The sequence below is a fragment of the Esox lucius genome, chromosome 23 (assembly GCF_011004845.1).
Source record: "Esox lucius isolate fEsoLuc1 chromosome 23, fEsoLuc1.pri, whole genome shotgun sequence".
NCBI lineage: Eukaryota > Metazoa > Chordata > Actinopteri > Esociformes > Esocidae > Esox > Esox lucius.
The window spans coordinates 6,409,948-6,437,288 of record NC_047591.1 but is presented as its reverse complement, the minus strand read 5'-3'; the positions used below and the strand labels follow the sequence as shown (position 1 = coordinate 6,437,288).

The following is a 27,341-nucleotide window of genomic DNA, read 5'->3' as shown; positions in this document are numbered from 1 at the left end:
CGGTCATCATTTCAGGCATGCGTGTAGGTATCGACATCCTGCACAAACACATCGTCTTCCTGTCTATGTTGTTGAAAGGTTCCCGGCTCTCCTGCGCCAGTGTAGCCTCCGGCCGTCCACTTTGGTGCGTGAGCCTCTTAAGAACGTAATAAGACGTCAATAAAGACAGACCCTAACTGTCCGCTGGCAGCCGGTAACAACTTCACCCCCCCCACACACTTTCTCAGAGCTACATCCATTCCTCTTCGAGCTTTCTTCTCCAGAGTGCTTTTCTCTTTCCGCTGGTCGGGCCCTCGTCTAAATGAACTGTAGATGCTTTTAATGCAACATTTAATAGCAGGTATTCTTCCGACTGTGTGACGTTCAGCCGCCTGGAACTGTGAAAGAGGAGATGGATCGTAATCACTCGAAGGGGAAATCAAGCGAATCAAGTGTGCGCTCGGACCGTTAGGAAGTAGCGGGGGGCACACACACACACACGCCCGCCGCGCACGTGCACTCACGTGCACACACATGTAGCTCCCTCTGGTGTGTATGAAAGGCAGCCTCTTCTTTTACTGATAGCGGACGGCGGTGGCTTTCAGTTGTTCGGCTGTAAAAAAGACTTTCCTTAGAGCAGGAGATAAAAGAGCTGTGAATGGCCCGCGAGTCACCTTATCTAAACCCAGCGAAATACTGCAGTTGAAAGTGAGGACTTTACTAAAGCCACCGAAAGAGAAGTAGGATGAAATAGAATTTCATAAGAGATGAGGGAGAGAAGTTCTGCACGTCGTTATTCCAGCCCAAAGTACTGCGGGTTTGATACCAATCCTTAAGATGAATACACCATGACAAAAACAGGGAGGAAACAGTTGCAGGAGGATAAGCAAAATATGACATATCTTCGATGAATATGTGCTTTTTCTGACTCGTAGCCGGTTTGTAGGTGTTTTTCTAAGTCTCTCCCAGCTGTGTGTTTTACGTGGTGCAGAAGTTCACCTCACAGGTTGCTGGCAAACCCTTAACTATTATGCTGGGTCCTTAGAAAAGATTTCCTTGTATTTGCACGGAATATCCATGACAGTGTCTGCAGGAGGCGGGTGTTGGATGGATGTTTGTGGTTGCAGTGAACGATGGCAGGGCCGCTCTGTTTGGTTTGTTTTTACTGGCACGGTTTCTCCCTCCGCTAGGGCGGATGGCTGGAGTATAGACTGTGGCTGCTGCTGGCTTTCACTCTCTCTCTCTCTCTCTCTTTCTCTCTCTCTCCTCTGATGAGCCAAACAGACCCATGTTTTGTCTTTTTTTTTTTTTTTTTTTTTTGCGAGCTGGAAAAATAAGTGCGAGGTTACACAATGGAGCAGAGTTCCATATTTTTCTCTCCTTTGCCGATCTCCAATCCCCCCCACCGCCCCCCACCGCCCCCCGCCGCCCCACTGTAAGTGCAGAGCTTCCTGAAGGTAGCAATGACTGAATTCATCTGCCAATTCACAGGGGAGGGCTGAGCTATGCCGGCTCTGTTTACAGTGGCAGAAAGTTAATATAAATTTTCATCAGAGGGTGAAGTTTACACATACGATTCTATTTGTCCTTCATTATTAGCACCTGAGTCTGGGGCTGGGGAACCATAATTGTCTACAGGCACAGGCCAAATAGATGCAAGGAGAAGGCAAATAAGCACCCCCCCCAAATCATTTCCATGGTATGTGTGTTACAATCCTTCACCCCGGGATTCATAATCTAGAAAATCAATAAACAAGGAGAGAGAAATAAAGAAAGAAATAACGATGAAATGTATAATGAGATTGATGCGAGTAAAATGAGCGGGATTCTTAGAAAGAGAAGGAACGAGGCAGACCGAGGGGGAAGAGAGATAGGGAGAGAGGGAGGGGGGGTGGAAGGGGGAGAGATACAGGTAGAGATTGAGAGACAGAGGGAGAGAGAGGGCAAGAGCGAGAAAGAGAGTTTGGAGATTGAGGGAGGAGAAGTGGAGATTGAGGGAGGGAGAGGAAGAGAGGCTGTAGGTCTGCTGGCAGTGAGTCGTGGCACCAGGCTGAAGGAGCAGAACAGAGCGGAGTGGAGCAGCACACAGAAGTCCATTGTTCTGCTGGTTAGCTCCCCTCTACTCAGCGTCCCGTGGCTGAAGCAGATTCTCCACGGACTGCTCCCTCCACCACACCAGACTCTGTTGATTTATTGAGTCATATATAGAAATGCTCATTACACCCACATCCTCTCCCTATCCTCTGCTTCCCAAGAGTGTGTGAGAGTGTGTCTGTGTGTGTCTGTGTTCGTAATACAAGTACTAGAAAAACAGCATCCTCTGATTTCACAACAAGCAGTTTTTCCCTCTATGAGTTGAGACCAGGTTTTATTAGTGAACTTTCTCTTCTCTCTTTGATGCTGATTCAACCATTGGCAGCCTTTGGTTGGTGTGTTTGAATGTCGGGCCTCGGCCTGGCTGTCCGTACCATGCCTCTCTGTAGCCTACTTCGACTCCAGCGCTACTGTTTTCTCTGAAACCAAAGGTGTCCTTATTTTTTCCCCTTAATGCGTCTTCTCATGGGGAGCCAGTCGAGCGTACTGCAGGCTTAATCCTCTGCATTGTGTTTGTGGACCTGGGGGCGATAAGAGAACTACTGCCAGGTATTGTTGAAGTCACTGGTGCATCTCTGTTCTGGATGACCTTTTATGAAAAGGGATAGGAATCTTTCTACTCCTGCTAGTGAGTCACTTCAGGTTAGGAGAATGAATACGAGGAGAACCCAGACAGACAGCTGTGGTTTTTGGTTCCGTTCCAGACTAACTGGAACGGAACCGTTTTTGTTTTGTACACAGAGCACTTTGTATGCAGATCTCATTCATGCTCGGTTTTCTTCTTCCCTGTTTGATCCAGCGACGGACTTCAACGACATTCCAATTGCGTGGCCCCAGCGAGTTGTCTCAGGTCACACTGTGCTTGTTTTCGTGAGCTCCAGCCGCTTCTGTATTCATGGGCTGTGTAGAATGCTGTACCCCCACTCGTCTCACTAGTCCCTCCAAGGAAGCCGTAGCCCGCCCGACCCCCTGTGCACTTCCGTAACTGGAAGTATTTCGTGTGTAGTGTCATGCCCTCCTGTGCTATCTCCTGTGGCCGTACCGCCGGCAGGCCAGAATCCAATCAGTCCCTGTTTGTTTGTTCAGCTTAAACTGTTTGTTCCCTGTTTTCCATGGCATAAGTCTCCCCTCTCCCCTGGCTTGATAAAGTGTTGCTCTTTTCTTTTTTTTCCTGCTCTCTCTCTCTCCCTCTCTCGCTCTGTCTGTTTTTTCCCGGACGGGTTGTGTTGTGTTTCCTGATGGCAGTGGAGGGAGGGCGAGCAGAGATAAGCCAAGTGTCTGGTCTGGGGTTTGACATGCCTGCACTGTCAACAGGCCCGGAGATGTTCTGGCTGACAGAGTCATGTTGAACAGCAGCCTTCTGCTCTGCTCTCTTACAGAGGCTCAGTCCTACTGCTCGCGCAGAAGGGAGGTGAGGTGTGCACGGTTGAGGTGTGCACGAACGAACGCTCACCTTGGCTTTACCATCAATGTGAGGGCCGACGATTTAGTCTGGTTCAGATTGATTTCTTCAAACCCTCACGTTAACCATAACGCACAAACGCCCTAGCATCATATCCAGGCAGAGTAACCCGGCAGACACCCTTTAATGACCAGACCCTCTAGCACTTTCTCAGTTCAGGAAGTGACATTCCTAGTCCACATAGATCGAATCCCCTAATTACGACCTCCAGTCGCAGCGTACACATAGGAAAGCATGGCATTCCTTCAGGTGACTTCCCTCTCCACGGCCTAATCCAGGACACCCGGCCGCACTGAGGCTGTTGATATGCCGTGGCCAGCCGCTAATGTAGTTCACGCTTGTTTAAGACGTTGGAATGCGCGCCTTAACAAAGGTGCATTGTGATGTTTGTTATTACGCCCGAGCATTAAGCCTGAGCTGACCGGGGGTAGACGAGGGGAGATGTATGGCTGACATATGTTTCTTTAGTTTGTCTCTCCTGTCCGCCGCGATCTCTGCACGCCTATTAATGTAGCCGGAGGAGTGCCTGTGTAAACATTCTTGTTTCTCCCTCCGTTTGGCATAATAGACGGCTGCATCGCTCTCCCTCTGACCCCGCTATCTGAAACCAATTACGCCACATCCATTTGGGCCGAGTCGTATTTTCATAAGGATCCCGGAGTCGGCGGTCGGTGGAGCCGTGGCCGCTGGCGCTCGCTCCTGCGCGTGTACGCCGCGCCCGCACGTTTTTCTTTTTTTTTTTTTCTTGCCCTATCCTCGGCGATGGATATCAACATCAAATATGCGGCTCTGAGTGCCTTGTTATTTATGTTCCAGCTGAAGCTCTCTCGCGGGCCCCCCTTCCAGCCCTCTGAAGAATGTGTCACATTGTCCTGTTTATACAGCGCGCACATTAACAGACAGGAGATGTCATTTTTTCGTGCATAGCAACCCAGGTTAAACAGGAGGACAGCTCTGTATGTTTTGTCTGGGCGCCGGAGCCGCTCTTCGGCAAAAAAAAAAAAACTTTTGATGACTTTTCTTGGCATGTCTGCTTTGTATAGTTAGGTTGAGTGGGGGAGAGCTGTGTGTGTGTGTGTGTGTGTGTGTGTGTGCGTGTGTGTGTGTGTGTGTGTGCGTGCGCCCACCTATTCTATATGGGTGGTGCAAATTGATGGCTGCCTTCCCCAGTAATGACTGAATATTCGAAAATACTGACTGGAAGGTATATGTAACCTTCTGGGACACCAATGGTGCTTCTGTCAGTTTTAGGCATTCCAGCGTCCCACGCCGCTTCTGAAAGTGGGGCTACGTAGATGCATAGTGAGTCGGGTACGGAAAAAGTACAATTATAGATTGTGACCAGAGTTCTCCTCTAATAAGCTTGGCTAGAGTTGAGATGTACGCTACGAGCAGCTACGCTGTCAGGGCTAATATCGGAAAACGCCATTAAAATGGCTCTTCCCCTGTCCTTTTGTCATCCTCCTGCTTCGGACTCCTTTGGCGTATTGACTTGCCTGACTTGGCTCTGCAGCAGTTCACCAGAAAACAGAGTCAGTATTGATCCGGAGGACAGATAAACATTTATTCCTGTCGCCAATTGTTGTGCTGCATCCTTTGGCCGTTTATCGAACCCTCCTCCTCAAAGCGATTCACGCCATAGGGGCCGAACTGAGCCACGCCAAGCCAAACTGGATGGTTCCTGGCCCTGTGTTGTGAATCCGGCATCTGTGCAGTACTCTCATGTGATTCACAACGTAGCTAAACTCAGCATCACAGTTAGATTCGGTGACACTTTTTAATTGCCGCCCTGATTGCTTGGAAGTTGGGGGGGGGGGGGGGGCGTTGTTTTGTTTTCGCATTCGCTCTTTACCACAAGCGGAGACCTAGTTTCACCTCTCTATTCCTCCCACAACATTTCTCCTCGCCTCGAAAGCAGGACCAACGAAGGCCGACGAATGGCGACCGAGGTCGTGTAGAGTAGCGCCAGCCTGGGCGGCTGAATGGGATCATTTTCTCTCCTTCTCCCCCTCTGTCTCTGAGTGTCTGGTGAAGCCTAAGGCCTCACCACGCCTCGTCTTTCCGAGGTAGACAGATCAATGCGAGTTAAGCCCCAGCGCCAGTGCATTGTGTTTGTTTACTTGGGTTCAGAGAGCCTGGCTCCTGTGAGCCCCTAGCAGACAGACAGTGGAAGCCTCCACCCCCCCCAGACATCCATCCCCCAGCCATCCACCATCCAACCCCCCCAGCCATCCACCCCCCCAGGCATCCACCCCTCCAAGCCCCTTGCTCTTGTCTTTTCATAATTGATCAGGGGATGGATGGCTGCCGTCCCAGAGGGGTTAGGGCATGGCAACTTTTTCTCCCCCCTCTCTCTCTCTCTTTCTCCCCCCTCTCTACCTCTCTTTCTCCCCCTTTCCCTTCCTTCACCCTCTGTCTCTTCTCCCTTTGCCTTTCCCTCTCACTCTCTCCTACCCCCCCCTCTTCCTTTTCTTCCCCCTGTTTGCTCAGCATCTCAATGTACTAGTTCAAACATTGTTCTCACCAGCTGTCTGTGCTATGCCATATGCACATCCTGTCAAAGCAGCTGTTGTCATGGATACTGGCAAGCGCCAGGAAAAATAAAACAAGGCCCTGTGATTCTCAGGGAGGAAGAGGTGTCACTCTCTGTCTGAGGAGAGTTTTTTCCCCTCCTTCATCTTCTTGTTCTTATTCTCCCTCACTCCAAAAAGAAACACCTGTGAAGTTGTTGTGTTGTTTTTGTGTTTTTAACTTGATGCTTCGAGGGCTTTTTTTGGGGTTTGTTTTCTTCGGTAGGGACGGGTGTGCCACAGTATGCTCCTGCCAGTTGCTAGGAATGTTCTTCCCTGGCATGCTGCTTTTCATCAGTTGTAGCCTTGAAGAGATGGAGGAGTCGATAGCCATTGTACCGGTGAATGTTGTACTTGTCAGACAGTGTACACTACATGAGCTCAGCTCTATCTTCTCATCTCACCTTGAAAGTCTCTGGGAAAATCAAGCCCGCCGAAGACTCTATCCGTCATGTCTAGCAAATACATGAAAGGTGTTGATGATAGATGTTTAACATTTCCAGAGTGTGATTTTATAATTCTTTCTGCCATATGTAAACAGCATGTGAGCCAATTTAATCTGGCAGGAAAGGGCTTTTTTTTCTCTCTCTCTCTCTCTCTCTCTCTCTCTCTCTCTCCCCCTGTCTCTCTCTCTGCCTTCATGCTCAAGCAGCGTTAATGCATAGTGTAAAACCTGGTCTCCTAGTTAATTCACTCCAAAGGTAATCTGATGTTGATTTTGTCAACTTTAATTACGGCTTCTAGGAACACTCCACATCGCCTGCCTCTACTTCAAATTGATATTATGAATATGCAAATGGACTGGTAATTTGCTGAGAAGTGGGTATTTCAGTTGAGTACACACTAGACAGGTCAATTCTACTGACGCTCCGCTTTGCTTTTTTTCCCTTTTTTCTCCAACCGCCTCTTCAAGGGTGCTTTAGACAAACTGTATTTATCCTTGATCATGGCTCTGTGTGAATTAGAACTCAAATGGATCTCTGGCATATCGTATACCGTGTCAGAGAGTGTCACCGAAAATATTGAATAATATTTCTGGAAGGATTTTGGCTGGTTAGCTTTTTTCAGATCTTCTGGTCGGTTGTCATCCCAGAGAAATCTAATGTTGAGCTTTTCTCTCTCTGTCTCTCTATCTGTTCCTCTGTATCTCTCTGTTCTCTGTCTTTTCTCTGTCTCTCTCTCTCTCTCTCTCTCTCTCTCTCTCTCTCTCTCTGCAGGCCCTACAAGCAGCGAGGCAATTACTCTTACAACAGCCAGGCAGTGGCCTGAAATCTCCAAAGAACAACGACAAACAGCGTCCATTGCAGGTGAGTAGCATGCCCGCTAATCTCTTAAATCCATCCATAATACATGCTGTCTCAGAGAGAAGATTTCCTCTGCTCCACAAGTGTGTTTGATTTGGCAATGCAATTCTGGAACCTGTCATTGGAATTCGCAAACCTGGGACAGCTTGTCCTCAAAGAAAACCAAGCTTTTATAAACAAAGAAACAAATCAATCTTTTTTTTCCGCCACATTTCGGTTGTCAGGTTTCAGTGCCTTAGTTCCTATCCTTCATCAGATTTGATTGAATTTGAGTGGGGATTATGATGTATTATGAAGTCTTTTTTTTTGCTTTGAGACGAGATTATTTCATAGAATGAAATATTTGCAAGGAGAAGGAGTAGGAAGATCAATGTCAGTGAACTCAACCCTTTCATAAGACATGGACTCAACACTATTCCTTCCATACAACATGATAACATGTAGCATGGCAGTGCCACCAGACTCAGCCATTTCAACGACACGTCACTCTGGTTCACACAGCTCATTTGAACTAGCTGTCATTTGAACTCCTTCAACCTAATCTACCTTATTGATTCATCTCTACTGTCTATTCCTGTTGTCTGTGATTTAGATAAAGGTCACAGTCATAGCGAATCATCTTCTCTTACCTACCTTCATTTTATTCCTTTGTTCGTTCCTCTTCATTCCTCCTCTCCATCGACAGTCACACAGCATCTAGCTTTCTGCTAATTGAGTCAATAATAGGAGTTATTTGTTGTTCCAGCGTCACAATTATGGCATCCCTGTTAAGATGTATATTTTTGGGGCCATGGGGGGGTGGGGGTTAAAGTGAAGTGTTAGAGCGTGCGCCCTCTCTTCCCTAATAAGTGTTGTCAAGGAGTCCTGGTTTACCTCATTACTACCCCTGTGCCTTTAATATGAGATGAGGAAAATTGGCGTTAACCTCGTGTTTCCTATTTTTCACGGAGTCTAACAATGGCGACACCTTCAACTGGAGTCACACTCCGGCGTTCCACATTACACGCTGGCGAAAAGATAAGGTTCAAGCAACGGGGGCCGAGCGTTGTTGCGCTTTCCGTCCTCATGTCAGTAATTCAGACGGAGGAAATGCACGACCGTGTCGAGACATCCTCCTATTATCAGGCCTGTTCATTTGAGGGTAATACATTATCAACATTATCCTCACACATTCCGTTAAAAAAGAGACGCCGTTGGCAGTTGGAGATTTTCCTTGTTTATCCAATCAAGGTCTCTCTGCTCTTTGTAAACCGTGTTGGGTCAGTCGCATTTCACCAATTGGCTAAACTCTGTATAAAAACCAATAGGTTTTTACGACCCAGCAAGTGATCAGCAAATTGCTGTAGTCACAGTGCAGTACTTGTGAAGAGTGGAGGATGATATTGGTTGGGGGGGCGGGGCTGTCTGTTATAGCTGTAACAGCTTGCCCATGACCGATCCACTGGCTCTAATAACAGCAGAGGATGGTAAATATTGAATATTTACATTTGCTTACTCCCATCCTCTCCTCATGTTAGCGATATGAATCAATATGAATCGGGGAGCTGTGTGAGCTGCTCGTGTTGAGTCTAGTTAATCCATCTGTTGATCCATCCGTTATTAACATTGCCAGCCTCTTGGTTTTACTGTCCAGATAAAGTCCTAGGAGAACGTTAGTGCGCTAGCCTGTGGTGTTCAGGTTAGCAACTTAACACCACAGGGTCGCCTTGGGTATTGCTTTATGGCTTTGTTTCCGTCCTGTCTTGTCTACTGTTAATATTTAATCACAGGAAACTCTGAATAAATAGGGCATCATGGTTACTGTACTCCATAATGTAACTATTCAGAGAAACTTATTGACCGAGAGTTTTTTTTAATACCACTGTAACATTTTTCATATGGAACGCTTGGCCGGATTCGGAATAGCCCAGCTTCCCAGTTAAGTTTGCCCAACATTCTTGCGTTATTTGCATGGATTACCAGGCCCGGGAAAAGCTCCCACGCTTCAGTAGTACCTGTCTTGATTGAGTCGTTAGAAAAACTGTCTGCACGTGTTCCTAGGCAGTTTCCAGAGAAATGTATGTCTTATTAATACAGATGGAAACATGGGGATGGATTAATATTAGTGTGGCATGCTTGCTTACCCTTATACGTCTCTTAGTGACAGATAAATCCCAAGTTTTCCTTCATTTAAGAGCAGGGAAGACACAGATCGTTCCATGTAAGTTATTTAGTACACAAGCATCTAAGTGCCTCAGCTTGCAGTTTTAATTACTTGTATTAACGGCAAAAGGCTCTCGCCTGGCTAATTCTATCCGGAGGTTCATCAGAGAGTTGACGAGCAGCACAAGCTGCTTTTCCACATTTGCGTAATGTGACAGGTCTATTATTAGCCTGTAAGCCCATGGGAGCGCTCAATAAACACCTATTTCTTCCAGTAAATCCCCTCGCCTTGCCCAGGCTGCTTACATGGATTTCCCAAGGCACACAACACCCTCTCGTCTCTGTTCTGGCGCGATTCGCTCCCCTATCACTGTGGCAATATCCATCTCCCCGGGCGCATTTATACACTGACATTTAGAATACAAATAAAGCGACGTGCCGGATGACGAATAGGGAAGGGAGGATTACAGAGGCCTTTGCAATCTGACAATGGTTCCCCCCCAAACCGAATCAGCACGGCACGTCGCCTGACGCCATCAATAAAGCCCTTGTTAGTTTGTTTGTTTTCCATTGTCCATGAGCCTGATTCCCTGACTCCGGCTGGGCCCGGGCTGCCTAATCAATTCACCTGTGATTTATCGTGTGCATTTAATGCTCCGCGTACGACTCAAAGCCTGGCACGTTATCACGCTCGCAGCATGTGCGTTGAATAACGATGGCCACCGAAAGGCATGTCAGGCGTCGGGACTGGGGTTGGGTAAACAGTTGAATCTGGGTTGTTTCTGGGTTGTATCTGGGTTGTATCTGGGTTTTTCTGGGCTGTATCTGGGCTTTATCTGGGCTGTATCTGGGCTGGATTGAGCTTTTTAAGTGGGTACATGTTTGTGAGCTAGGGGCTGCCAAAGCAATACAGAACATGGACCCCGTCCCATACTTTGATGTCAACAGCCGATATAACGGCGTGTGCCATTGGAAGGCCATTGGAAGGGCTTTCCAAGCCAAACACATTCACCCTTTGGAGGAGGGCCTTAACGAGGTGACTGCATGGGGCCGGAGATGAACAAAGAAGGCCTTCGCTCTGTGTACTAAAGACACCCCGCTGTGGGGCAGCTCACTAGGCCCTTCACGCCTCTCCACATCACGCAGCCCGGACAAAAGATCAGTGCCAGAGGTTCAAATTGGATTTGCCCCTGAGCCCCATTAGCATAAAAGACTCCAGAAGCCTACTCCTCGTTGACTTTTCCGGGACTCCCCTGGTACTTAACGGTTAGCCCTCAGCCTCGCACGACGCTAGCAGTCACAGGTGTTGCTACGTCCTTTTTAAGGTGGGGAGTGGGACGCGTGTCAACCAATGCTTGAATTTTGTTAAGGCATTTTAGCAGTAAACACACCAAGCGCCAGGCCACCGAATCCCCCTGGAATGATCACGCACCACAGTGCTCTTTAACCACGTTTAAACGGCTGACTCAATTTCAGGTCGGCTCTTGGTTGCTTCACGGATGAGAGGAGTTGCGTTATAGATATCCTGTTGGTTCTTGCCTGTTTTAGTGATTTGGTGGTTCCAGATTTCCGGGCCAATCAGACTGTGGGCACTGGACCGTCCTCAGGGTGTCACCGTTTTAAAGGTCACCACCATATCTCATCACAGGCAAATATACCTACGCCGCATTCCTTAACATTCATCTGCCTTCGAGTTCCCCATCTGGAACACAGCACACTGAAGAAAGGCTACAGATCCCTCAGTGGAGGCTGTAGGATGCACTTGCTAATAGCAGCGGATTCACATTAAATAATATCTATCCTCTCCACGTTCCCCCCCGCTGGTAGGGGTAGGATCTCAAAATAGGAAACAATTATCTCAGCGGGGGGGGGGGGGAGAGAAAGGAAGGGAAAAAAACAACTTTGCTATTATTCATGAAGAAAACTTCTGTTGACTCTGAGAAGGCGGGAGAGGGAGGCCAAGGAAACGTGTCAGCACATTTTCTACTCAAACACCCTCGGTGGCTGGACGCTTTTGGAACAAGAAAACAAGATTTCCTTCTTCTTCTTTTTTTTTTTCTATCTGTGTTAGTTACACACACCTACAGGACAAGATTGCTAAATTGCGAGGACAGAGTAGGTTCATCATTGTGATGCAAAAGAAGTTGAAATATAACCCTAAGGCGAGCGGCGGCAGAGTAAGAAGAAGAAGAAGAAAAAAAAAGAAAATCGAAAAGCGCTAGATCCCCAGACCTTTGATGTAGCAGCAACAAATTTACCTTCTGACAGATGATTCATGGTAGTAATATGCAAGTTACACCAGACCCTTACACATGCAATCTGATTATTCTGGCCAGGGTGTTAATTGGATACTAACTGGCAGATCTGATATGTGGAGGAGGCCCGGTGGTGGGAAACCTTTTCCAAGTGATAAACTAGAATTCACTGAGCTGCTCCGTGCACTTGTAATTCAATGCGTGTCATTTGATGAAGAGGCTGATCCAGTACTCTCTGAATTACCTGGAACATCACAAGGCAGAATGGATGTTCCCTTCCTAGAGAAGCCAGGGACTTACACCTTCACACACCTGCTGGGAGACCCATTAGGGAACATCAATGAGGAAGTACAGCGCAGAGCGCTGGTTAAATAATACAGTGCGTCTGTTGCACTCAACTAGCCACTGGAGGCTATAACTGTTATGGACCTGCTGCTGTTATCCACTACAGAGGGATTGGCAGCTTTACCAATGGGACGGTGAATCGCCATCATCTACAGAGATCATGTTCTTAGGGACGTCGACACCCCGCATTAACCCTGATAAGTGCTTTATTCAAGAACCTGATGCGGTCGGTGCCTATATGTTTTGATAGATTGTGTGTCGGTTAGTGTGCCCCCTGAACTGCCCGATAAATTGATTTGGAAAAACATATTTTTAATCTCCTGACAATCTGGACGATCTCCTTATCTGAAATAGGCGGACGTGTGCACGTGCATGTGTGTGTGTGAGAGTGTGTGTGTGTTGTGCTAGAGAGAGAGAAAAGAAATGACAGAGAGCCATTACACATTGCAATACATTACATTCACTAAGCTCTGAGAAGTTCAGAGAAGCTGGCGACGCTTGGAGAGATTGGAGACTTGGAGGTCTAGCAGTACCCTAGCCCCCCATCAGTTAAAGCTGGGCCGCCAGTGGCACTAATTGGTTAGTAAATGAGCAGCATCAGCTGAAAGGGACCAGAAGGGTCAGAAGTCCAGCAGCTCAGAGGGGGTCTGTAGTTTGGGGCCCTCGAGCCCCTGGGGAGCCCGGGATTGAGATGAATTAGTGGGGGGGGGGGGACACCAGAGGAATTCCACCCTCTCTCTCTTCTCTCTGGGCTCAAATGGGTCTAACACCTTAATTAACACTGAAGCGTGTCCGTGGCAAGGAGCTCAAGTAATTACCACCTTACGCCCCTCCATTTCTCATTTTATTTATCTTAACAGTATCTGCGGCAGCTCTGAGACCGTTCAGCTAGTGCTGAAGTGGCCCTAACGTTATTTCGCTCCGTTCAACTTCCCGTCCCTTGCACTGTTTCTGCCTCACTCAGTCCCACATCTAATCGGGAGCTTCCCCCACTTATTACCGCTAAGTGAATTCTACAGAAATAGAGAGAAATTAATGTATTCTTTTTCACCCCTTAATTGTTTCAAGTTTGAAGTCTCCGATACCGCGGGGCTATCTCCTCCAGCCTTTAGTGTAATTTGATTTGGTCGTAAAACCCATTGTCGTAAAGATAAGACCAAATGGGTATAATTGCTGAAGGTGCATTCATATCTGTCCATTGGTCCGGTTCGATGCAGAGAGCCACTGTTTTTAATGCCACAATGCCCCGGACCAATCAAACCAAACGACGAGGCCTCTCACCGGTGAGCAACCACAACGACCGCCGCGGCAGAGACTAGAGATACCTGAAGACTTCTCTCCGGAGAAGACGTTGACCTTTACAGCCGCGGAGAGGCTCGTTCATTCTCAGGGTGTGACGGCCGAGAGGGAGCACCTTAATGATGTGCTTGTTCTTGTGAGGAGCCGCCAATGTTTTCTCATCAGGATCCAATTTAAAGGTCCTTTGTTTTGCACTCAGACTTTGGAGCAAAGCGGCAAACCAACACCGCCTCCAAAGTTCAAGTCGATAGCCGTCGCCTCTCCTAGTCTTCCCTTCCTTCCTTAGGGCAGATGGAGATAACCCAGGAGGGGAGGAAATACGGACCCTCCACCAAGGCTGGTTCCAATGTTGGGCTGGGCATCGTTTTGGTTTGTAGCATGTTAAGGGATGTTTGGAAACATGGCAACTGGAATCCCCTGTCAAGTATACACATAGTGACCTGGTGTCTGCCTCTGGTGCGCTCGTATCGCTGCAAAACTGGGTCCCCTGTCTCTCCACCTGTCTCTCCACCTGTTTCTCTATCCGAAAAAGCACACAGTTTAAATACATAAAAAAAATGAATAAAAATGAGCACATAATAAAATGGTTAACCCCCCCCCCAACCCCAGTGACCAGCCCTAACTGTAGCTAATTTTCAGATGATTTATGAAATCCCTTTAAGGGATCTTTTCTGTCATAATTGATTGGTAATGTGGTGTCTTTAGAAGACAGAGGGGGCTAGTTAGCATTAGCCTGGTTGGATATCATGGTGGCTGTGTGATCCTGTGTGTGAGAGGACCGTGTTTACGACGCAGCAGTCCCTGTAAATGCTCATTAATTTTGTCCCTTCGTGGCAAAATCATTTCGAAGGACTAGCAATTCAGCCTCTGTTCCTTTCAATTCACTGCTCTTGTCAATCAAGCGCCCGGGCTGCATTATCCTCCGGAATGGAGGTGTTATATTCCGGCAATTATCATGTCATATACTCGAAAATGTAAATCAACGTGTGTGTAAAATTAAATTTATGGGTTGTCAGTGAAGAATAAGAACCAGGAGAGCAATTACTTATCGGCTTTCATCTCAGAGCCTCTGATACGTCAAGCAGAAAAGCATGCAGTTAAATGCCTGGAATTAGCGTTGTGCTGGGGCTTCAACAATGAACCGAGGGCCAGGGCCTTCCTTCGCCTCACCTGCCTTTCTCTACTTTCCTCTTTTTGTTTGGGGAAGAGCGGCGAAACGAAGATGATTATCATCCATCACTCTGTGGGCTAAAAAGCTAATGAAAGCATGAAAGCCACTTCCCTGCCTTCATTTGTTGCCTGTTTTTTTTCTTCTTCCAATTTTCTGTTTTGAATCCCCCTCTGTCCTTTGTCAGGATGTGTGGGCTTTTTCTCCCTGGATTGTTGTTGAAATACAGTGCTATCCTCCAACTGGACTGTAAATGATTTTGCCCACGTCTTGTACTGGGTCATAGAAGAGGTTCATTATGCCCCTTGTGTGGTTCTACATGTCCAATATTTACATCTACGAATCCGGACTCATGAGGTTCCCCTTTTGTCAGCCACGTGTACTGCGAGATCCTCAATCAAGTGGACAATTAATGGACCTTAATGAAGGCATTTCTGCCTGTGTTCCTGTCGTGTGCTCTTTCTATTGTGGCCCTGTCCACCGCAATCTCCCGGGGTGACCACCAGGGTAATTGCGAGTCACAGATGTGTCTTAAGGTTTAATAACACTGAAGGTGTAAGCACGGTGCATTTGCATAATTACATGCAGCTGTTTAATTTGGGCCCTTTTTTTTTTTTCCTCCTGTCGCTTTGTTGAGCCTCCGTGTTTTGTCTCCTTAACGAAGTGCGCGAGAGGGTTAGGCTGGGTCCAGCGCCGTCGCCACAACAGCCTTCAGGCGCCCACTCACGCCCACACACGCCGTCGTGACGGTCTCTGTCTCCCTAAGACCCCGATGAACAATGGTGGCAGGCTCGGATTGGTTGGAATGTGAATGTGAATGTGGCGGAAAGGTGCGGCGTGGCATCAGCGGGGGAGGGGGATTGGGGGGGGGGCGTTGCTGGGGATGGAGTTTGACCTTCAGCGGTGATTTTTCAGTTCATCAGGATTAGTCAAGCTGGGCGATCAGGAGCGCTAATGCATAATGACTTCTAAAATGAAAAATGTGTAGTGACCATGCAAATGTCTAAGCTAATCAAAGAGGGGGAACCTGGGCTGAGGAAAACAAGGACATGTCAAGGCCTGCGAGATGGAGGGGAGGAGGGGACACTGGGAGATATGTATGGAAAGTAATCAAGCGGCGTGATTAGACAGCACCGTTAGGCGTTAGCAGGACAGGAGGGTCTTAGCGGGTCCCCCCGAGATGCCATCGTAGAATATTGCTTTTACCTCGCTAAACGATATTGCAATTAGCCTTGCCTATGGAATGGCAAACACATTCAGAACAGCCCTTATTTTTTTTTTATGTAAGACACCTCAGAGATGTAATTGTCTTCCAATACTGTCTTTAATATAGAGGAAACGACTGCACTTGTACACATCTGAAATGGATGGATGTGTAAATACATTAGCCTGGCTGACACAAGATCCATAGTCGTGAAACGTGACAGCGAGTTATGCGATCAGTGAGTCACCAGTCCTCTCCATGTGAATGGTTCATGTCAGCCAGTCTGTGAAAATCTAGCATGTGTAACATAATGTTAAAATGCCTCAAGCCCCTTGCTGTCAAAGGAAAGTCAAGGAACACTTTCAGATTCAACAGTGTCCCCAACTGGTGACGGCGAAAGACTCTAGAGAGTCTTTTTTTCCCCATCCCTTGTTCAGCAGTTTTGCATTTTTTTTGTTCCGAACTTCACCGCAGCATAGAGGAGTAAACAAACTCATCACAGCGTTTGTTTTCATTCCAGTCATTGTTCAATTTTTAACCAGGCATGAAGAATTGAACAAAAAGTAATATAAACGTCAGAGCTCCATTCCCCTGTTGATTTGCGCTCATGCAGGCAATCAAAGCGAGAAGCAATGAAAAGTTGAAATCTTTTTTTGTTATTGATCTGTTGTGTTAGAAAGTCACTACCTACTGTCTTAGAAGACTTTGGCTAAAAAAGGCTGGATAACTGCCAAAGTACAGGAATCACTGAAGTACCTACAGTTTCTGTCTGTCTAATGTTTCGGGTACTTTCATAGTTTAGGTCCAATCAGCCGCTTAGAGGACAAGTTAAACACCAATAAACCGACAGCCTTTTTGAGTGATTACCTTTAATCAATAACAACAAAGTCTTCATGTTCGACCCTTTGGTGAAGCATTTCTATCCTAATGCGAGTGGGTGAAAAGCGCCCATGCCATAACCATCATAGTCACCAGATATCAACCCAATTAAACAATAAGGTGTGATTTTGGAGTCACAAGCCTGTGAGAGCCACCATTTACTTATCCCCTAATTATGTAATAACTTTTGTTAAAAGGGTGTCATGTCCCTCAAGTACAGTTCCACACCCTTAAATGATTTATTAGGATGCCCCTTTAATTCACTTTTTCAAAAAATGCAACCAAGCAAATCATTTGAGGCAGCTTGTGGTTGGCCGACACCCCATTATTTAGTTGTTGTTTACTTTGGTAATGACTTGTATTTATATTTGTTTTGGTGTAGTGTCATTATTTTAGCAGTGTTCACTGTATTTTAGTAAGTAATTGAACAGTGTTTCAACAATTCTAAGAAATATGACCAATAACTACAATGTGAGTGAAAACGTTTTCCTTCCATAAAATGTTAATTGAGTATGTGAAAAATAAACTGTTCTCTGTAGGAATAGTGTGGGCGTACTCTAGTCATAAAGAAATATTCCTGTGAGTAGACTTGGCCAGCTCATCCGGTTCTAGACAGCTCTTTGGCGTGTTCAAACAAAGTCAGTTTGAGGTAGGGATTTGAAAGTTGTTGTTTTTACTAATATAATATTTATACCACATACACCAGGACAGGACAAAATATCCTGAATGACTGAACATAACATATATGAAAACTTCAAGTATTTTCACTGGACAGTTACTTGAATAGTTTTTGCTCCCTAAAAAATGAAAACGACAACTTCTTGGTAGAAAGTATTGTACATGAGCTTGAGAATGAAGAGTGGGCGCTCTGCTGAAAGGCTACTGTTAATCCACGGAATTGTAGACGAGCACCAATCTCTCTTCCTCTAAAAGTGACATTCTCTAGGCATCATCTCCCTGCCTGCCTCTCCCAGGCTCTTTGATAGCCAACCCCAACCTCAGGCCCTGTCTGGGTGCTCGCATGCTGATTGTGCATACCAAGTGTCCACTTCAACTGTGTTATTTTAATCAACTTTGGAGTTGTGCATTTTCCTGCTGTTTCACACTGGCTGTCTCTGATAGGCATGCCTAAGGAGGTTCAAGGGTTCAGCTAATTAGGGTGTACGTCTATTTAAATCTCACACTTCTCCCGGCGGGCGGGTGCAAAGAATAAATGCAGCGAGGAAACACAAAGGCACAGCACCCATCCATCCTTCAGCACACAGTTCCACAGCACCAGGGTGATGGGAGACATGCTCTCTCTGTAGCTTTTGGTCTCCAATTACCATGCTCCCACTGGGCTCTAAGGCCAGCCAGACCTGACACTCTCTCCTCTCTCTCCCTGTCTCTCTCTGTCTGTCCTCAATTTTTATTTTCAATCTCTCTCTCTCTCTCTCTTTCTTTCTCTTTGTCTCTCCTCTCTTTATTTTTCTTTCTCCTCTCTCTCTCTCTCCTGTCTCTGTCTTCCCGTCATTTCCTCCCTCCCCCTCCTGCTGTTCCTCCGTCCAGGTGCCCGTGTCGGTGGCCATGATGAGCCCCCAGGTGATCACCCCCCAACAGATGCAGCAGATCCTCCAGCAGCAGGTCCTGTCCCCACAGCAGCTCCAGGCTCTGCTCCAACAGCAGCAGGCCGTCATGCTGCAGCAGGTAACTAACGCGCGCGCGCGCACACACACACACACACACACCCGAGAGGCCCTCACCCAGACGTACACACACACACACTCAGAGGCAAAGGCATAACTACATACCTGCAGTTGTACAGGCACTTTTAATTGCATATGGTCACAAAGCGCCTGCGCGCACACACAAACACACATACACACAAACACACCGTGTAACACAGTGCATAAACTGCATGAAGTACATCGCCGACACACTTCCCTCTGCGCCCTTGACACACTTCTAAAGGAGGGAGACTAGAAGTGACACACTTGACCACGTCACAAGCAATTAACTGCTCCCAGCCGAGGGTGTACTTCCCAGAAGTCATCAGGGAAGGCGAAAACTGCCAGGATAAAGACAGAGTTACTGTCGTTAGGAGGAAGTGAAGGAATGATGATGAGTCATGTGAAGGAGGAGTTGTACATGTGATTTCCCACCGACTGATGCAGTGAAAGCCTAAAGAGAAGGAAACGTATGCTTACTTAGCTTCCCTCATTATCCGATTGAATCAATGAACTCCTATCATGGATGCCCCCCCCCCCCGGCAAGGGACTGATTGATATTTTTTCTTGCCCCACTAAACCTCCTTGACATCTGGCGTCCCGGAGAGTAGTGCAAACAGCAGACAGGGAATGTGATGTGTGTTCAGCGCGTTCCTTTCAGTAAAAGTACTTTGAGTGTGCTGTATTACAACTTAAAAGCATTTCAGAGCCTGTCAACACATTAGACCAAAACCTGTGCAGTTAATATGATGAATTGTCCCCCCCTCCAGTACTGTGCCAGGCCATTTAAAGTCCAAATGGAGAAGACATGGAGGGAGAGCGAGAATACAGTATGTGTCACCCATGCTAGACAATGAATATGATTTTTGATTGGCACTGCAAATGATGTGTTGTACGTAACGAACGTGTGACGTTGTTCTCACGGCGCCTCGTTTGAAAATAGAATAACGAGCCAAATGAATTCCAACGTGTGGGGACCTTGGTGAATGCTCTCTTCGCTGCACAACTCAGAAACAAATTTCAATTCACTTAAAAAAATAACATAAATGTACAGTATGGACATTAGTCTCTGTTTTACACTGCCAGTGAAACAAAGAAGCATCCGCCAAAGTCTGTTCACCTAGCTAGTTCAACAGATATTCTCTGAGGGTACTTGCAATTTCTTTATGCTGTCTCCCTTTCTCTTTTCCCCTGCCAGCAACATCTGCAGGAGTTTTATAAGAAACAGCAGGAACAGCTACACCTACAGCTTTTACAACAACAGCACCCTGGAAAGCAAGCGAAAGAGGTTGGTATCGGATCTGTCCTGTAATTGGCAGGCAGTGGGGGTGGGTGCAGAAAGACATGTAGACAGGACAGACAGGGAAAAGCTTGAAAGTGTCTTTCTCTCGCCCTCAGTACAGTCAAGTTTCTTGTGGTTGTTTCGAGTGGAAAGCCTTTGGGACTTTACAGACCAAGCTAGCTAATCCAAAGCCAGTGTCATCTAATGTTCAGTAATGGTGGTCCCAGTGGTAGATGTACCTGTGTGTGTGTGTCTGTGTGTGTGTGTCTGTGTGTGTGTGTGTGTGTCTGTGCGCGTGAGTGTGTGTCTACATGTTGTCCTCCAGTAAGGCGGAAAAGATGACAACGCCCCTCCTTCCATCGTCTTCATGTAAATGGAGGGCTGTGGTGTTAATAAGCTCAAAAGCCCAGTTTGAGCCGTGGAAGAGAGAAAGTCGAGTCCGAAGGTCTGCTGATTAATGAACTGCTTCTGTGGGTTTGGGTCGAGCGGCGGAAAAAGTTGGAGTGTGACATGCTCATAAATCATCCTGACAGGCCGCCAGTCTCCCGGCCGATGCTCTCCGTCTGTCACAGGACCTGAGCATCGTAGCGCACCGCGCCCGGGCCGAATCCAAAACAAAACGCGGGGAAGCAGTTAAATTGATCAGGAAAAAAAGGGAGCGCGGACACCTTTCCGCTCTCGCTCTCGCTCTCTCCCCTTCTACCTCTCCTCCTCGCTGCACCCCACCCCCCCCCGTCCCCACCTCCCTCCGTCTCTCTCTCTCTGTCTCTTCAAGCGGCCTATTATGCAGACCCTACAGGAAGCTGCAACTGACCTCCCGAAGGCTTTGTTTCTGTTTGGATTTGTGAATAGAATTTCCAGCCCTCCGTCGCCATCAAATATGGAATAGAAATTTCACCCTTATTTCTCCTGAGACGGCGGGTCCAATCCACATGTCTCGCTCCATTATGCAGTCTGTTTTCCAGTGAGCGCATCGCAGGTTTTGTACACCGCACCCCCCCCCACACACACCCACGTCCGCCACCCCACTTCCCCGACTAGAAAGGAAAAGGTCTCCCATGCTTCCAATGCAACTTGTCTCCCTGTGAAGTAAGTGCGCCTCCATGTCGGTTATCCCCGGGGGTCCCTCCCTTACGTTACCAAACTGCCGCCTCGCTCGTGTCAATCTTTGGCGAAAAAACGCGGGAAGTTGATCCTTAACTCTTTTCGAATAACACAGTAGAGAGACAGTGATGGAGAAAGAGAGGCTCAGGAAGAGAGGGAGATGATACCACCAGCACCTCCAAGGTTTCCAGATAGACCAGAGGACTAAACACGTATAGCTAGGGAAGACTTTAAGAAGAGGTAGACCACCTCTAGTGAAATGCCCATGGCTACCATACCATCGACTGGTTTGACCGGGGTCATTCTGCCACTGCAGTGGTGGATAAAGTGAGATTTTTCCCCCTACTGTGTGAAGCGTTTCACAAAGTGCCTACAAATAAGTAAGTTCTAGTGGATTAATGTCCAGCTGTGTTGGGTTGTCTGCTGGACGGTTCTGTTCTGATGACGCCACCGCCGTCCCGTGTTGTTACTACCTCCGCTTTGTTTTGCTGCTCTCCCGCTGTGGCAGTTTGGTTGTTGTTGTTGATGTTGTTTTGCTCCGGCTTACGCAATCGTCTGTCTGTCTGGCCCCGGCGGTAAACAGGGTTGGGATGGGGGGGCGGTGGGGAGGGGGTTACACTCAGTTGTAAATCTCCCAGTGAGTTCCCTCCGGCCCCATAAGACGTAATAGACCATCAGCAAAGGCAAGACAATTAACCATCAGCTGATGGGGGGAGGGGATTACCCAGAGCTTAGTATGATACCGAAGCACCAGCCTCGTCTCAGTGAAGTCTGGAGGGGAGGAGAACAGTCAGTCCAGGCGTGCGCCTCGCTCTGCCTCGTTCAGAGAGGAGGAGAGAGCACTGGAGGAGGAGAAGAAAGACGAGAGGTAGACAGACAGACGGAGGTGGAAGGTCATGGAAGCGGCTCCGCCGACGGAAGCGCCGGCGGCTCCCTCGTCAATCCGTGTAATTTCTGCTCCTCTTCTCCTCCACTCCTCCTCCTCATTCTCCTCACTATAGCAACAGCAGCAGCAACAGCAGCAGCAGCAGCACCAGCAGCAGCTTGCCGCCCAGCAGCTCGTCTTCCAGCAGCAGCTCCTTCAGATGCAGCAGCTCCAGCAGCAGCAGCACCTCCTCAACATGCAGCGTCAGGGCCTGCTCTCCCTGCCCCCTGCCCCAGGACAGGCAGCCCTCCCTGGGCAGACCATGCCCCCAGGTAAGGGTGGCAGGGCGGGGGCTTAGCTGGAGGGAGAAAGAGGCAAGGGTGTGTGTGTGTGCGTGCGTGGGGCGGGGGGGTTAAGGCCTGAGGCGGTTGGATTTGGAGTGGCGGGGGCGCGTGTGGCGTACTGGCATGTGACACTGAGCTCTCTCCATGCGCTTCCATTTCCGTCTCACTCCCTGTTTTTATATTGTTCTTTCTGTTTGTGTCTCTGCTTCCTCTTGCTGTCAGCGCTGCCTGTGTGTGTGTGTGTGTGTGTGCGCGCACGCATTTCTCTCCGTATTCCCCGACTCCCCCTCCCTCTCCGGTTTGTTGTTGTTGTTGTTTACTGCCTGCCTCTCAATAAGCACAGAAGAAAAGGGACAAGGAGAGCTGCTTCCATTTTCTCTCTCTTCTCCAAGAAGTAAACCCCTTTGTTTACTGAAATGGCGGGCCAGAGAAACAACAACAACAACAGTGGCAGAAATGAAAGGCAGGGCGGTTAATTACCAGCGCGAGGCTAAGACAAAAGGACAATGCCAGTTTTATCTGGCGAGATGATATCGTTTTGCGCGTAACTGGATTCGCCTTTCTCCATGATTGTAATCCAGTGGCTGCCATTGTGGATCAATGCCCGCGGTTCCCTGAAGATTTCATCGGAACGCTGCATTCTCACCCGGCAGAACCCTAAGAAGAGATCATCCCAGTTAATCTGTCTGTGAAGCAGTGTGTCATTCGGTTCCATTATTCACCCTGGGTTGTGTGCCAACAAAATAAGGGAAGTTGTTGTGTAGGCACGTCCATAAACTGGGGAACAGTGGCCAAGTTATTTGGGTTGGTTTGACTACTAAGATCCATCCGGGTCATATTAGTGTCTGGGTTTAACAGGTTTATTGAGCTTGCCTCCCTCTCCCTCTACCAGCAGGACTGAGCCCGGCCGAGCTCCAGCAGCTGTGGAAAGACGTGACCGGCGGAGGCGGTCACACCATGGAGGACAACGGCGTCAAACACGGTGGGGGAGGGGGCCTGGACCTGACCACCACCAACTCCTCCTCGACTACCTCCTCGACCACATCCAAAGCATCGCCTCCCATCTCCCACCACTCCATCGCCAACGGCCAGTCTCCCGTTCTCAACCCCAGGAGAGAGAGGGAGCGAGAGAGGGAGCGAGAGAGGGAGCGAGAGAGGGAGAGGTACGGAATATGAGCGGCGACTCCGCCACCCGCCACACATCAACTGACTAACACACAAGTCGGAATACACAAGCTGATAGCTGGCTGGTTGTTGTTTGTTAGTTGGCTGGTTGTTGTTTGTTATTTATTTATTAAATTTTTTTATCAATGTGCCAATACATATACTGTATTAATGTATATGTGTAATTATATATATTATCTGTTGACACATCTAAGGAGAGCATTTGTCCCCATTAAAAAAAAAAAAAGTATTTATTCCTGCAGGGCTGAGCCGGATGTTTTGTTTGTTAGTTCAGTAGTTTATTAGTGTTGTGGTAATATTAAGAAAGCAGGCTCCCTAGGGAAAGCGTGTGACACTATTGAACACAATTGCTTACACCATATCAAAAGCTCGGAGAGGCAGACTCAGCCAGCGGTACACGGCTGCGCGAGCACAAAGCCAAGGTAACCTCCACGTGCATTAAGTATTTAGTGAGTCTTTTCCTTTTGAAATTACCTTGCTGCTCCACTTGTCATGTAAACAAAATGCACAATGCCAGAGTGGCATTTGAGAATGTAGTTTCTCGCGTCGGCCCCTTTTATATGCAATTCAGCTTGTGGGAAAACAGTGTTCACATAATGCTGTATACATCTGGGCTGTTCCATGCATTATTCAAGGATCTTTCCTGCCATGTAATATGTGGCATATGGGTGGGAGATAGACACTTTGGTGAAGGTGTTGTGTAATTGGTTTAAAGTAGATGCTGTCTGCTACCGCCACTAAAAGGGGGCTTGAAAGAGATATCTTCTGAAGGCAAGTGGCCCCTGGAACAGAAAGAGATACAGGAGGGATGGAAAAAAAGAGAAAGAAAACACTTTTTGTGTCCTCAAGAGGGGAGGTGTGGCGTCTTGTGATGATCGAACGTGGAGCATTGTCAAGGAGAGTTGCTTACCGCCACACAATCGATCGATGGAGGGAAAGCCTGCCTGTAAAACCCTGTGAGAGCTCTCCCACACAGGTTCACGCTCAAACACATGCCCCTCCCCATACAGAAACTATCGGAAGCCGAAAGGTTCAAATAGGATGCTCTGTCCTCTCAGGCTCATAACTTATGTGGGTGTCATTTCTAAAGCAGAGCGCCCGCTTGTCCTTCAGAAGAACATTCGTCACATGGAACATTATTAAACCGCGTTGAAAATCCTCTCACCGTCTGGATTTTTCATGTTTCGCCTGTTTACTTGAAAGCCCTCCGCTAATCGCTTTACAAGACGAAGAAATCGGGGTTATGGGGAAAAAAGGAAAGGAAATCGTTGCCTTTATGAATTAGTTTTGGCTACAAGGGTGTTTTTCACACATTGTTCAGGGCTTTCGCAATAATGCCGGTGGAGCGCTAAAACTCCAGATCAATAATCAGATGTTAACTAGATGTTGCTAGGCCTTTCTTATTAACAGGGCTCTGGTCAGAAGTCGCACGCTATGTAGGGAATAGGGAGCCCTGTGGGAAACACGCCGGTGACTTCTATCCTGGGCTTAATTAGGCTACTTCCCTCCTCCTCCTCCTCCTCCTCCTCCTCCTCCTCCCAGCAACCTTGGCAGTTGAACTGTTCCGCAGACAGTGCTGAATTGACCTGTTTTGACCTGCTTGTCGCTGGTGGTAACCTGACAGCCACCAGCAGCCCCCCGACCGTTCAGTCTTTTTTTGTGACGTCTCTGACGCCAAGTCCGCCCTCCTCTCTCCCTTCTTTCTCTCTCTCTCTCCTTTTCACAGCTCCTTACACGAGGAGAGCGGAGCGTCCCACTCCCTGTACGGTCACGGCGTGTGCAAGTGGCCCGGCTGCGAGAGCGTCTGCGAGGACTTCGGGCAGTTTTTGAAGTAAGTCTCGCGGCGAGAGCGCCTCATACACCGCCTCACCCATCGCCTCACCCACCGCCTCACCCAGCGCTTCACCCACCTTCACCTTTCACCGGCCAACCAACCGTGTACATCAGCCCGCCTCAGATTCTGTCATCAACGAACTTCCTGACTGAATGGAGAGCGTAACTGGGTCCCGGAAGGACAGCGTCCTGAAGTAGCACACGCTCAAGGATGGTCACGTTTAATGAGCACAAGCCGAGACAATGCCATCTACGCCATAGCTTTGTGTCATCCAGCCGACATCTTGTGTTCCCGTGGTGTAAAAGTTGCTATTCATCAACTAAGATGAGCTTAGCTGCTGTACAATTTCTTGTTTCACAATAATGAAACCATACTGGCCTATTCATGGGCATTTTCCGCAGTTCCAGAGTGGCTCTTTGCAAGCTTAATTGAGGCAGCCCAACAAAGACATAAACACACATGCATCTTAATGGGGACTTTTTGACGTATAGATTATATGGACTGTCAGGCGGCTGGCTACAGTAACTCTAGATGTAAATGACCTCTGATTTACACCCAAATCTCCTCTTCAACTCGCTGAATTGCACTGAATTCACACATGATAGGCTTGTGTGAAGAGCGTCAAAAGCTAATGGCAACTTGTATAGACGCGTGGGGGCCCCACAAAGGCTGCATTCAGTGTTGTCATGGCGCCTGAGACAGACTGAATGAACTCTTCATGCTCCATCAACAATTTAGTTAATTAGCTCATTTGTAATTGGTCTGCTTTGTTGCGTTGTATGTTGGTGGGGGACATCAAAGGGGAAGGTGTTTGCTAGCGTCCTAGATTACAGGTTATCAAGTTGCCACTCACTGGAGTAGCTAGGCTTTTTCGCTCTCTTCATTTGAGCGGGTGGGGGCTTTCATTTTAATAATCTAATTCGATTTGTAATTAACTGTCAAATAATTATCTTGCCGCGCATATGCACGGGTGTAAATGGCCATGTAAATTCCACAGAAACTCTTTTGATATTAGGAAATTGTTCTGTTTTTCCGGGGGGGCGGTGGGGTCCTTCTCCACTTTACAGTACTTTTAACTCCACAACTGTATGATGATACGGAGGAAGCCCACCAGAGCCGTGACGGAGCTCTTGGATTTAGGTCAGGCCAAACCCATGGCAGCAGCTCTGTTAATTATACCGCGTTTTCTAGCATGTGCATTAGAGCTAATGTGTGGGTCTGCGAGAAACGACTCCCAGACGGGCTGTATTTACAAAACCTCTGCAGACCCCCACCAGACTGACAGACAAAACGTGTACTGGGCTACATCAAAGCCTCTCAAAACGGACTCCCCAACAATAGCCGCTCTTTTGAATTTCTTCTTTGCTGGCGTGTTCCTCCCAAAGTATTTCTGTGGAAACTACGTCCATTTATCACTGGCAGAAGAGGCAGTGCCCTTGAACAACATGGCGGATATCCCAAACATATTTATTTAAGGAAAGGCTGCATGGGCAATACTGTATGGTTCAAATATCTTCCAGGCAGACGCCTCAGGTTAGAACCAAAGTTTGCCTTGTGGCTTGAGTAAGGATCGTGGTTATGTGTGAGACCGCAAGGCCATAGAGGATTAGCGGTAGTATATCTTTACTGGCACCATCCGCTCACGCGGTCTTCTGGCTTCCATGTACTGCTCCTTTTCGCTACTGTCTTTAAGCTTTGTTTCTCATTTAGGTTAGGCCATAGACACACAACAAGCAGTATGTGAACAGAGACTGAAGGCCGCATGTTCTGCGACATCCTGAAAGGATTGTACCGTCCGTTGACAGGCACGCCGGTTAGGCCAAGTGTAGAACTGAAGGATTGTGCAGACAGGTGCCGAATGCCTGAAAGCCGCTATAGAAGGGTCCCTGCCAGAGCAACTGTCTCCTCAAAACAGCCTCAAAGTTTCCGCTTTAGACGCGGCGGCGTTACATGTGTCGGCGGAGCGTGTGCTGTAACCCGCACATGAAAACAGACGCCGCGGAAACGACAGCACGATCCTGGCAGAACAAAGATGGCTGCGCCGCCCGCCTTGCCTTGGAGGAGGCGTCGTCGGTGTCAGGGAGAGCCTTTTAATGTTTCAGGAGACGCCAGTCATCTCCGCGGCAACCACCAGGTACAGAGGCGCACTTGAAAACGGTTGACATAAAATAGGTGTCAGAATCAAATGGCACTTTAAGACGGGGAAGCAGAGGATAGGGGCTGGTGGGGGACCTGTGTAACCCGGCGCTTGGCTGCTGCCGGTATGAAACAGAAACACGCAGCGCGCGCGTTTAGTCCTCTTTTGTTGTGTTGCGCTAGG

At 48.0% G+C, this 27,341-nt stretch overlaps 1 protein-coding gene across 14 annotated transcripts in view; it reads left to right on the top strand.

Annotated features, from left to right (window-relative positions):
- The window catches only part of foxp2 (forkhead box P2), a 105,351-nt gene that overhangs the window by 53,139 nt on the left and 24,871 nt on the right, over positions 1–27,341 (top strand). For 9 of the 14 annotated variants that reach the window (XM_010898241.5, XM_010898238.5, XM_010898237.5 and 6 more), the window contains 7 exons: positions 7,323–7,412; positions 18,250–18,387; positions 19,178–19,237; positions 19,606–19,695; positions 21,795–21,990; positions 22,895–23,165; positions 24,914–25,018. In XM_010898241.5, the coding sequence (XP_010896543.1) occupies positions 18,268–18,387; positions 19,178–19,237; positions 19,606–19,695; positions 21,795–21,990; positions 22,895–23,165; positions 24,914–25,018 (842 nt within the window). In that variant the 5' untranslated portion in view covers positions 7,323–7,412; positions 18,250–18,267. The remainder of the gene's footprint in view (positions 1–7,322; positions 7,413–18,249; positions 18,388–19,177; positions 19,238–19,605; positions 19,696–21,794; positions 21,991–22,894; positions 23,166–24,913; positions 25,019–27,341) is intronic. The other 5 variants (XM_010898244.5, XM_010898243.5, XM_010898239.5 and 2 more) reach the window with 3 other exon arrangements.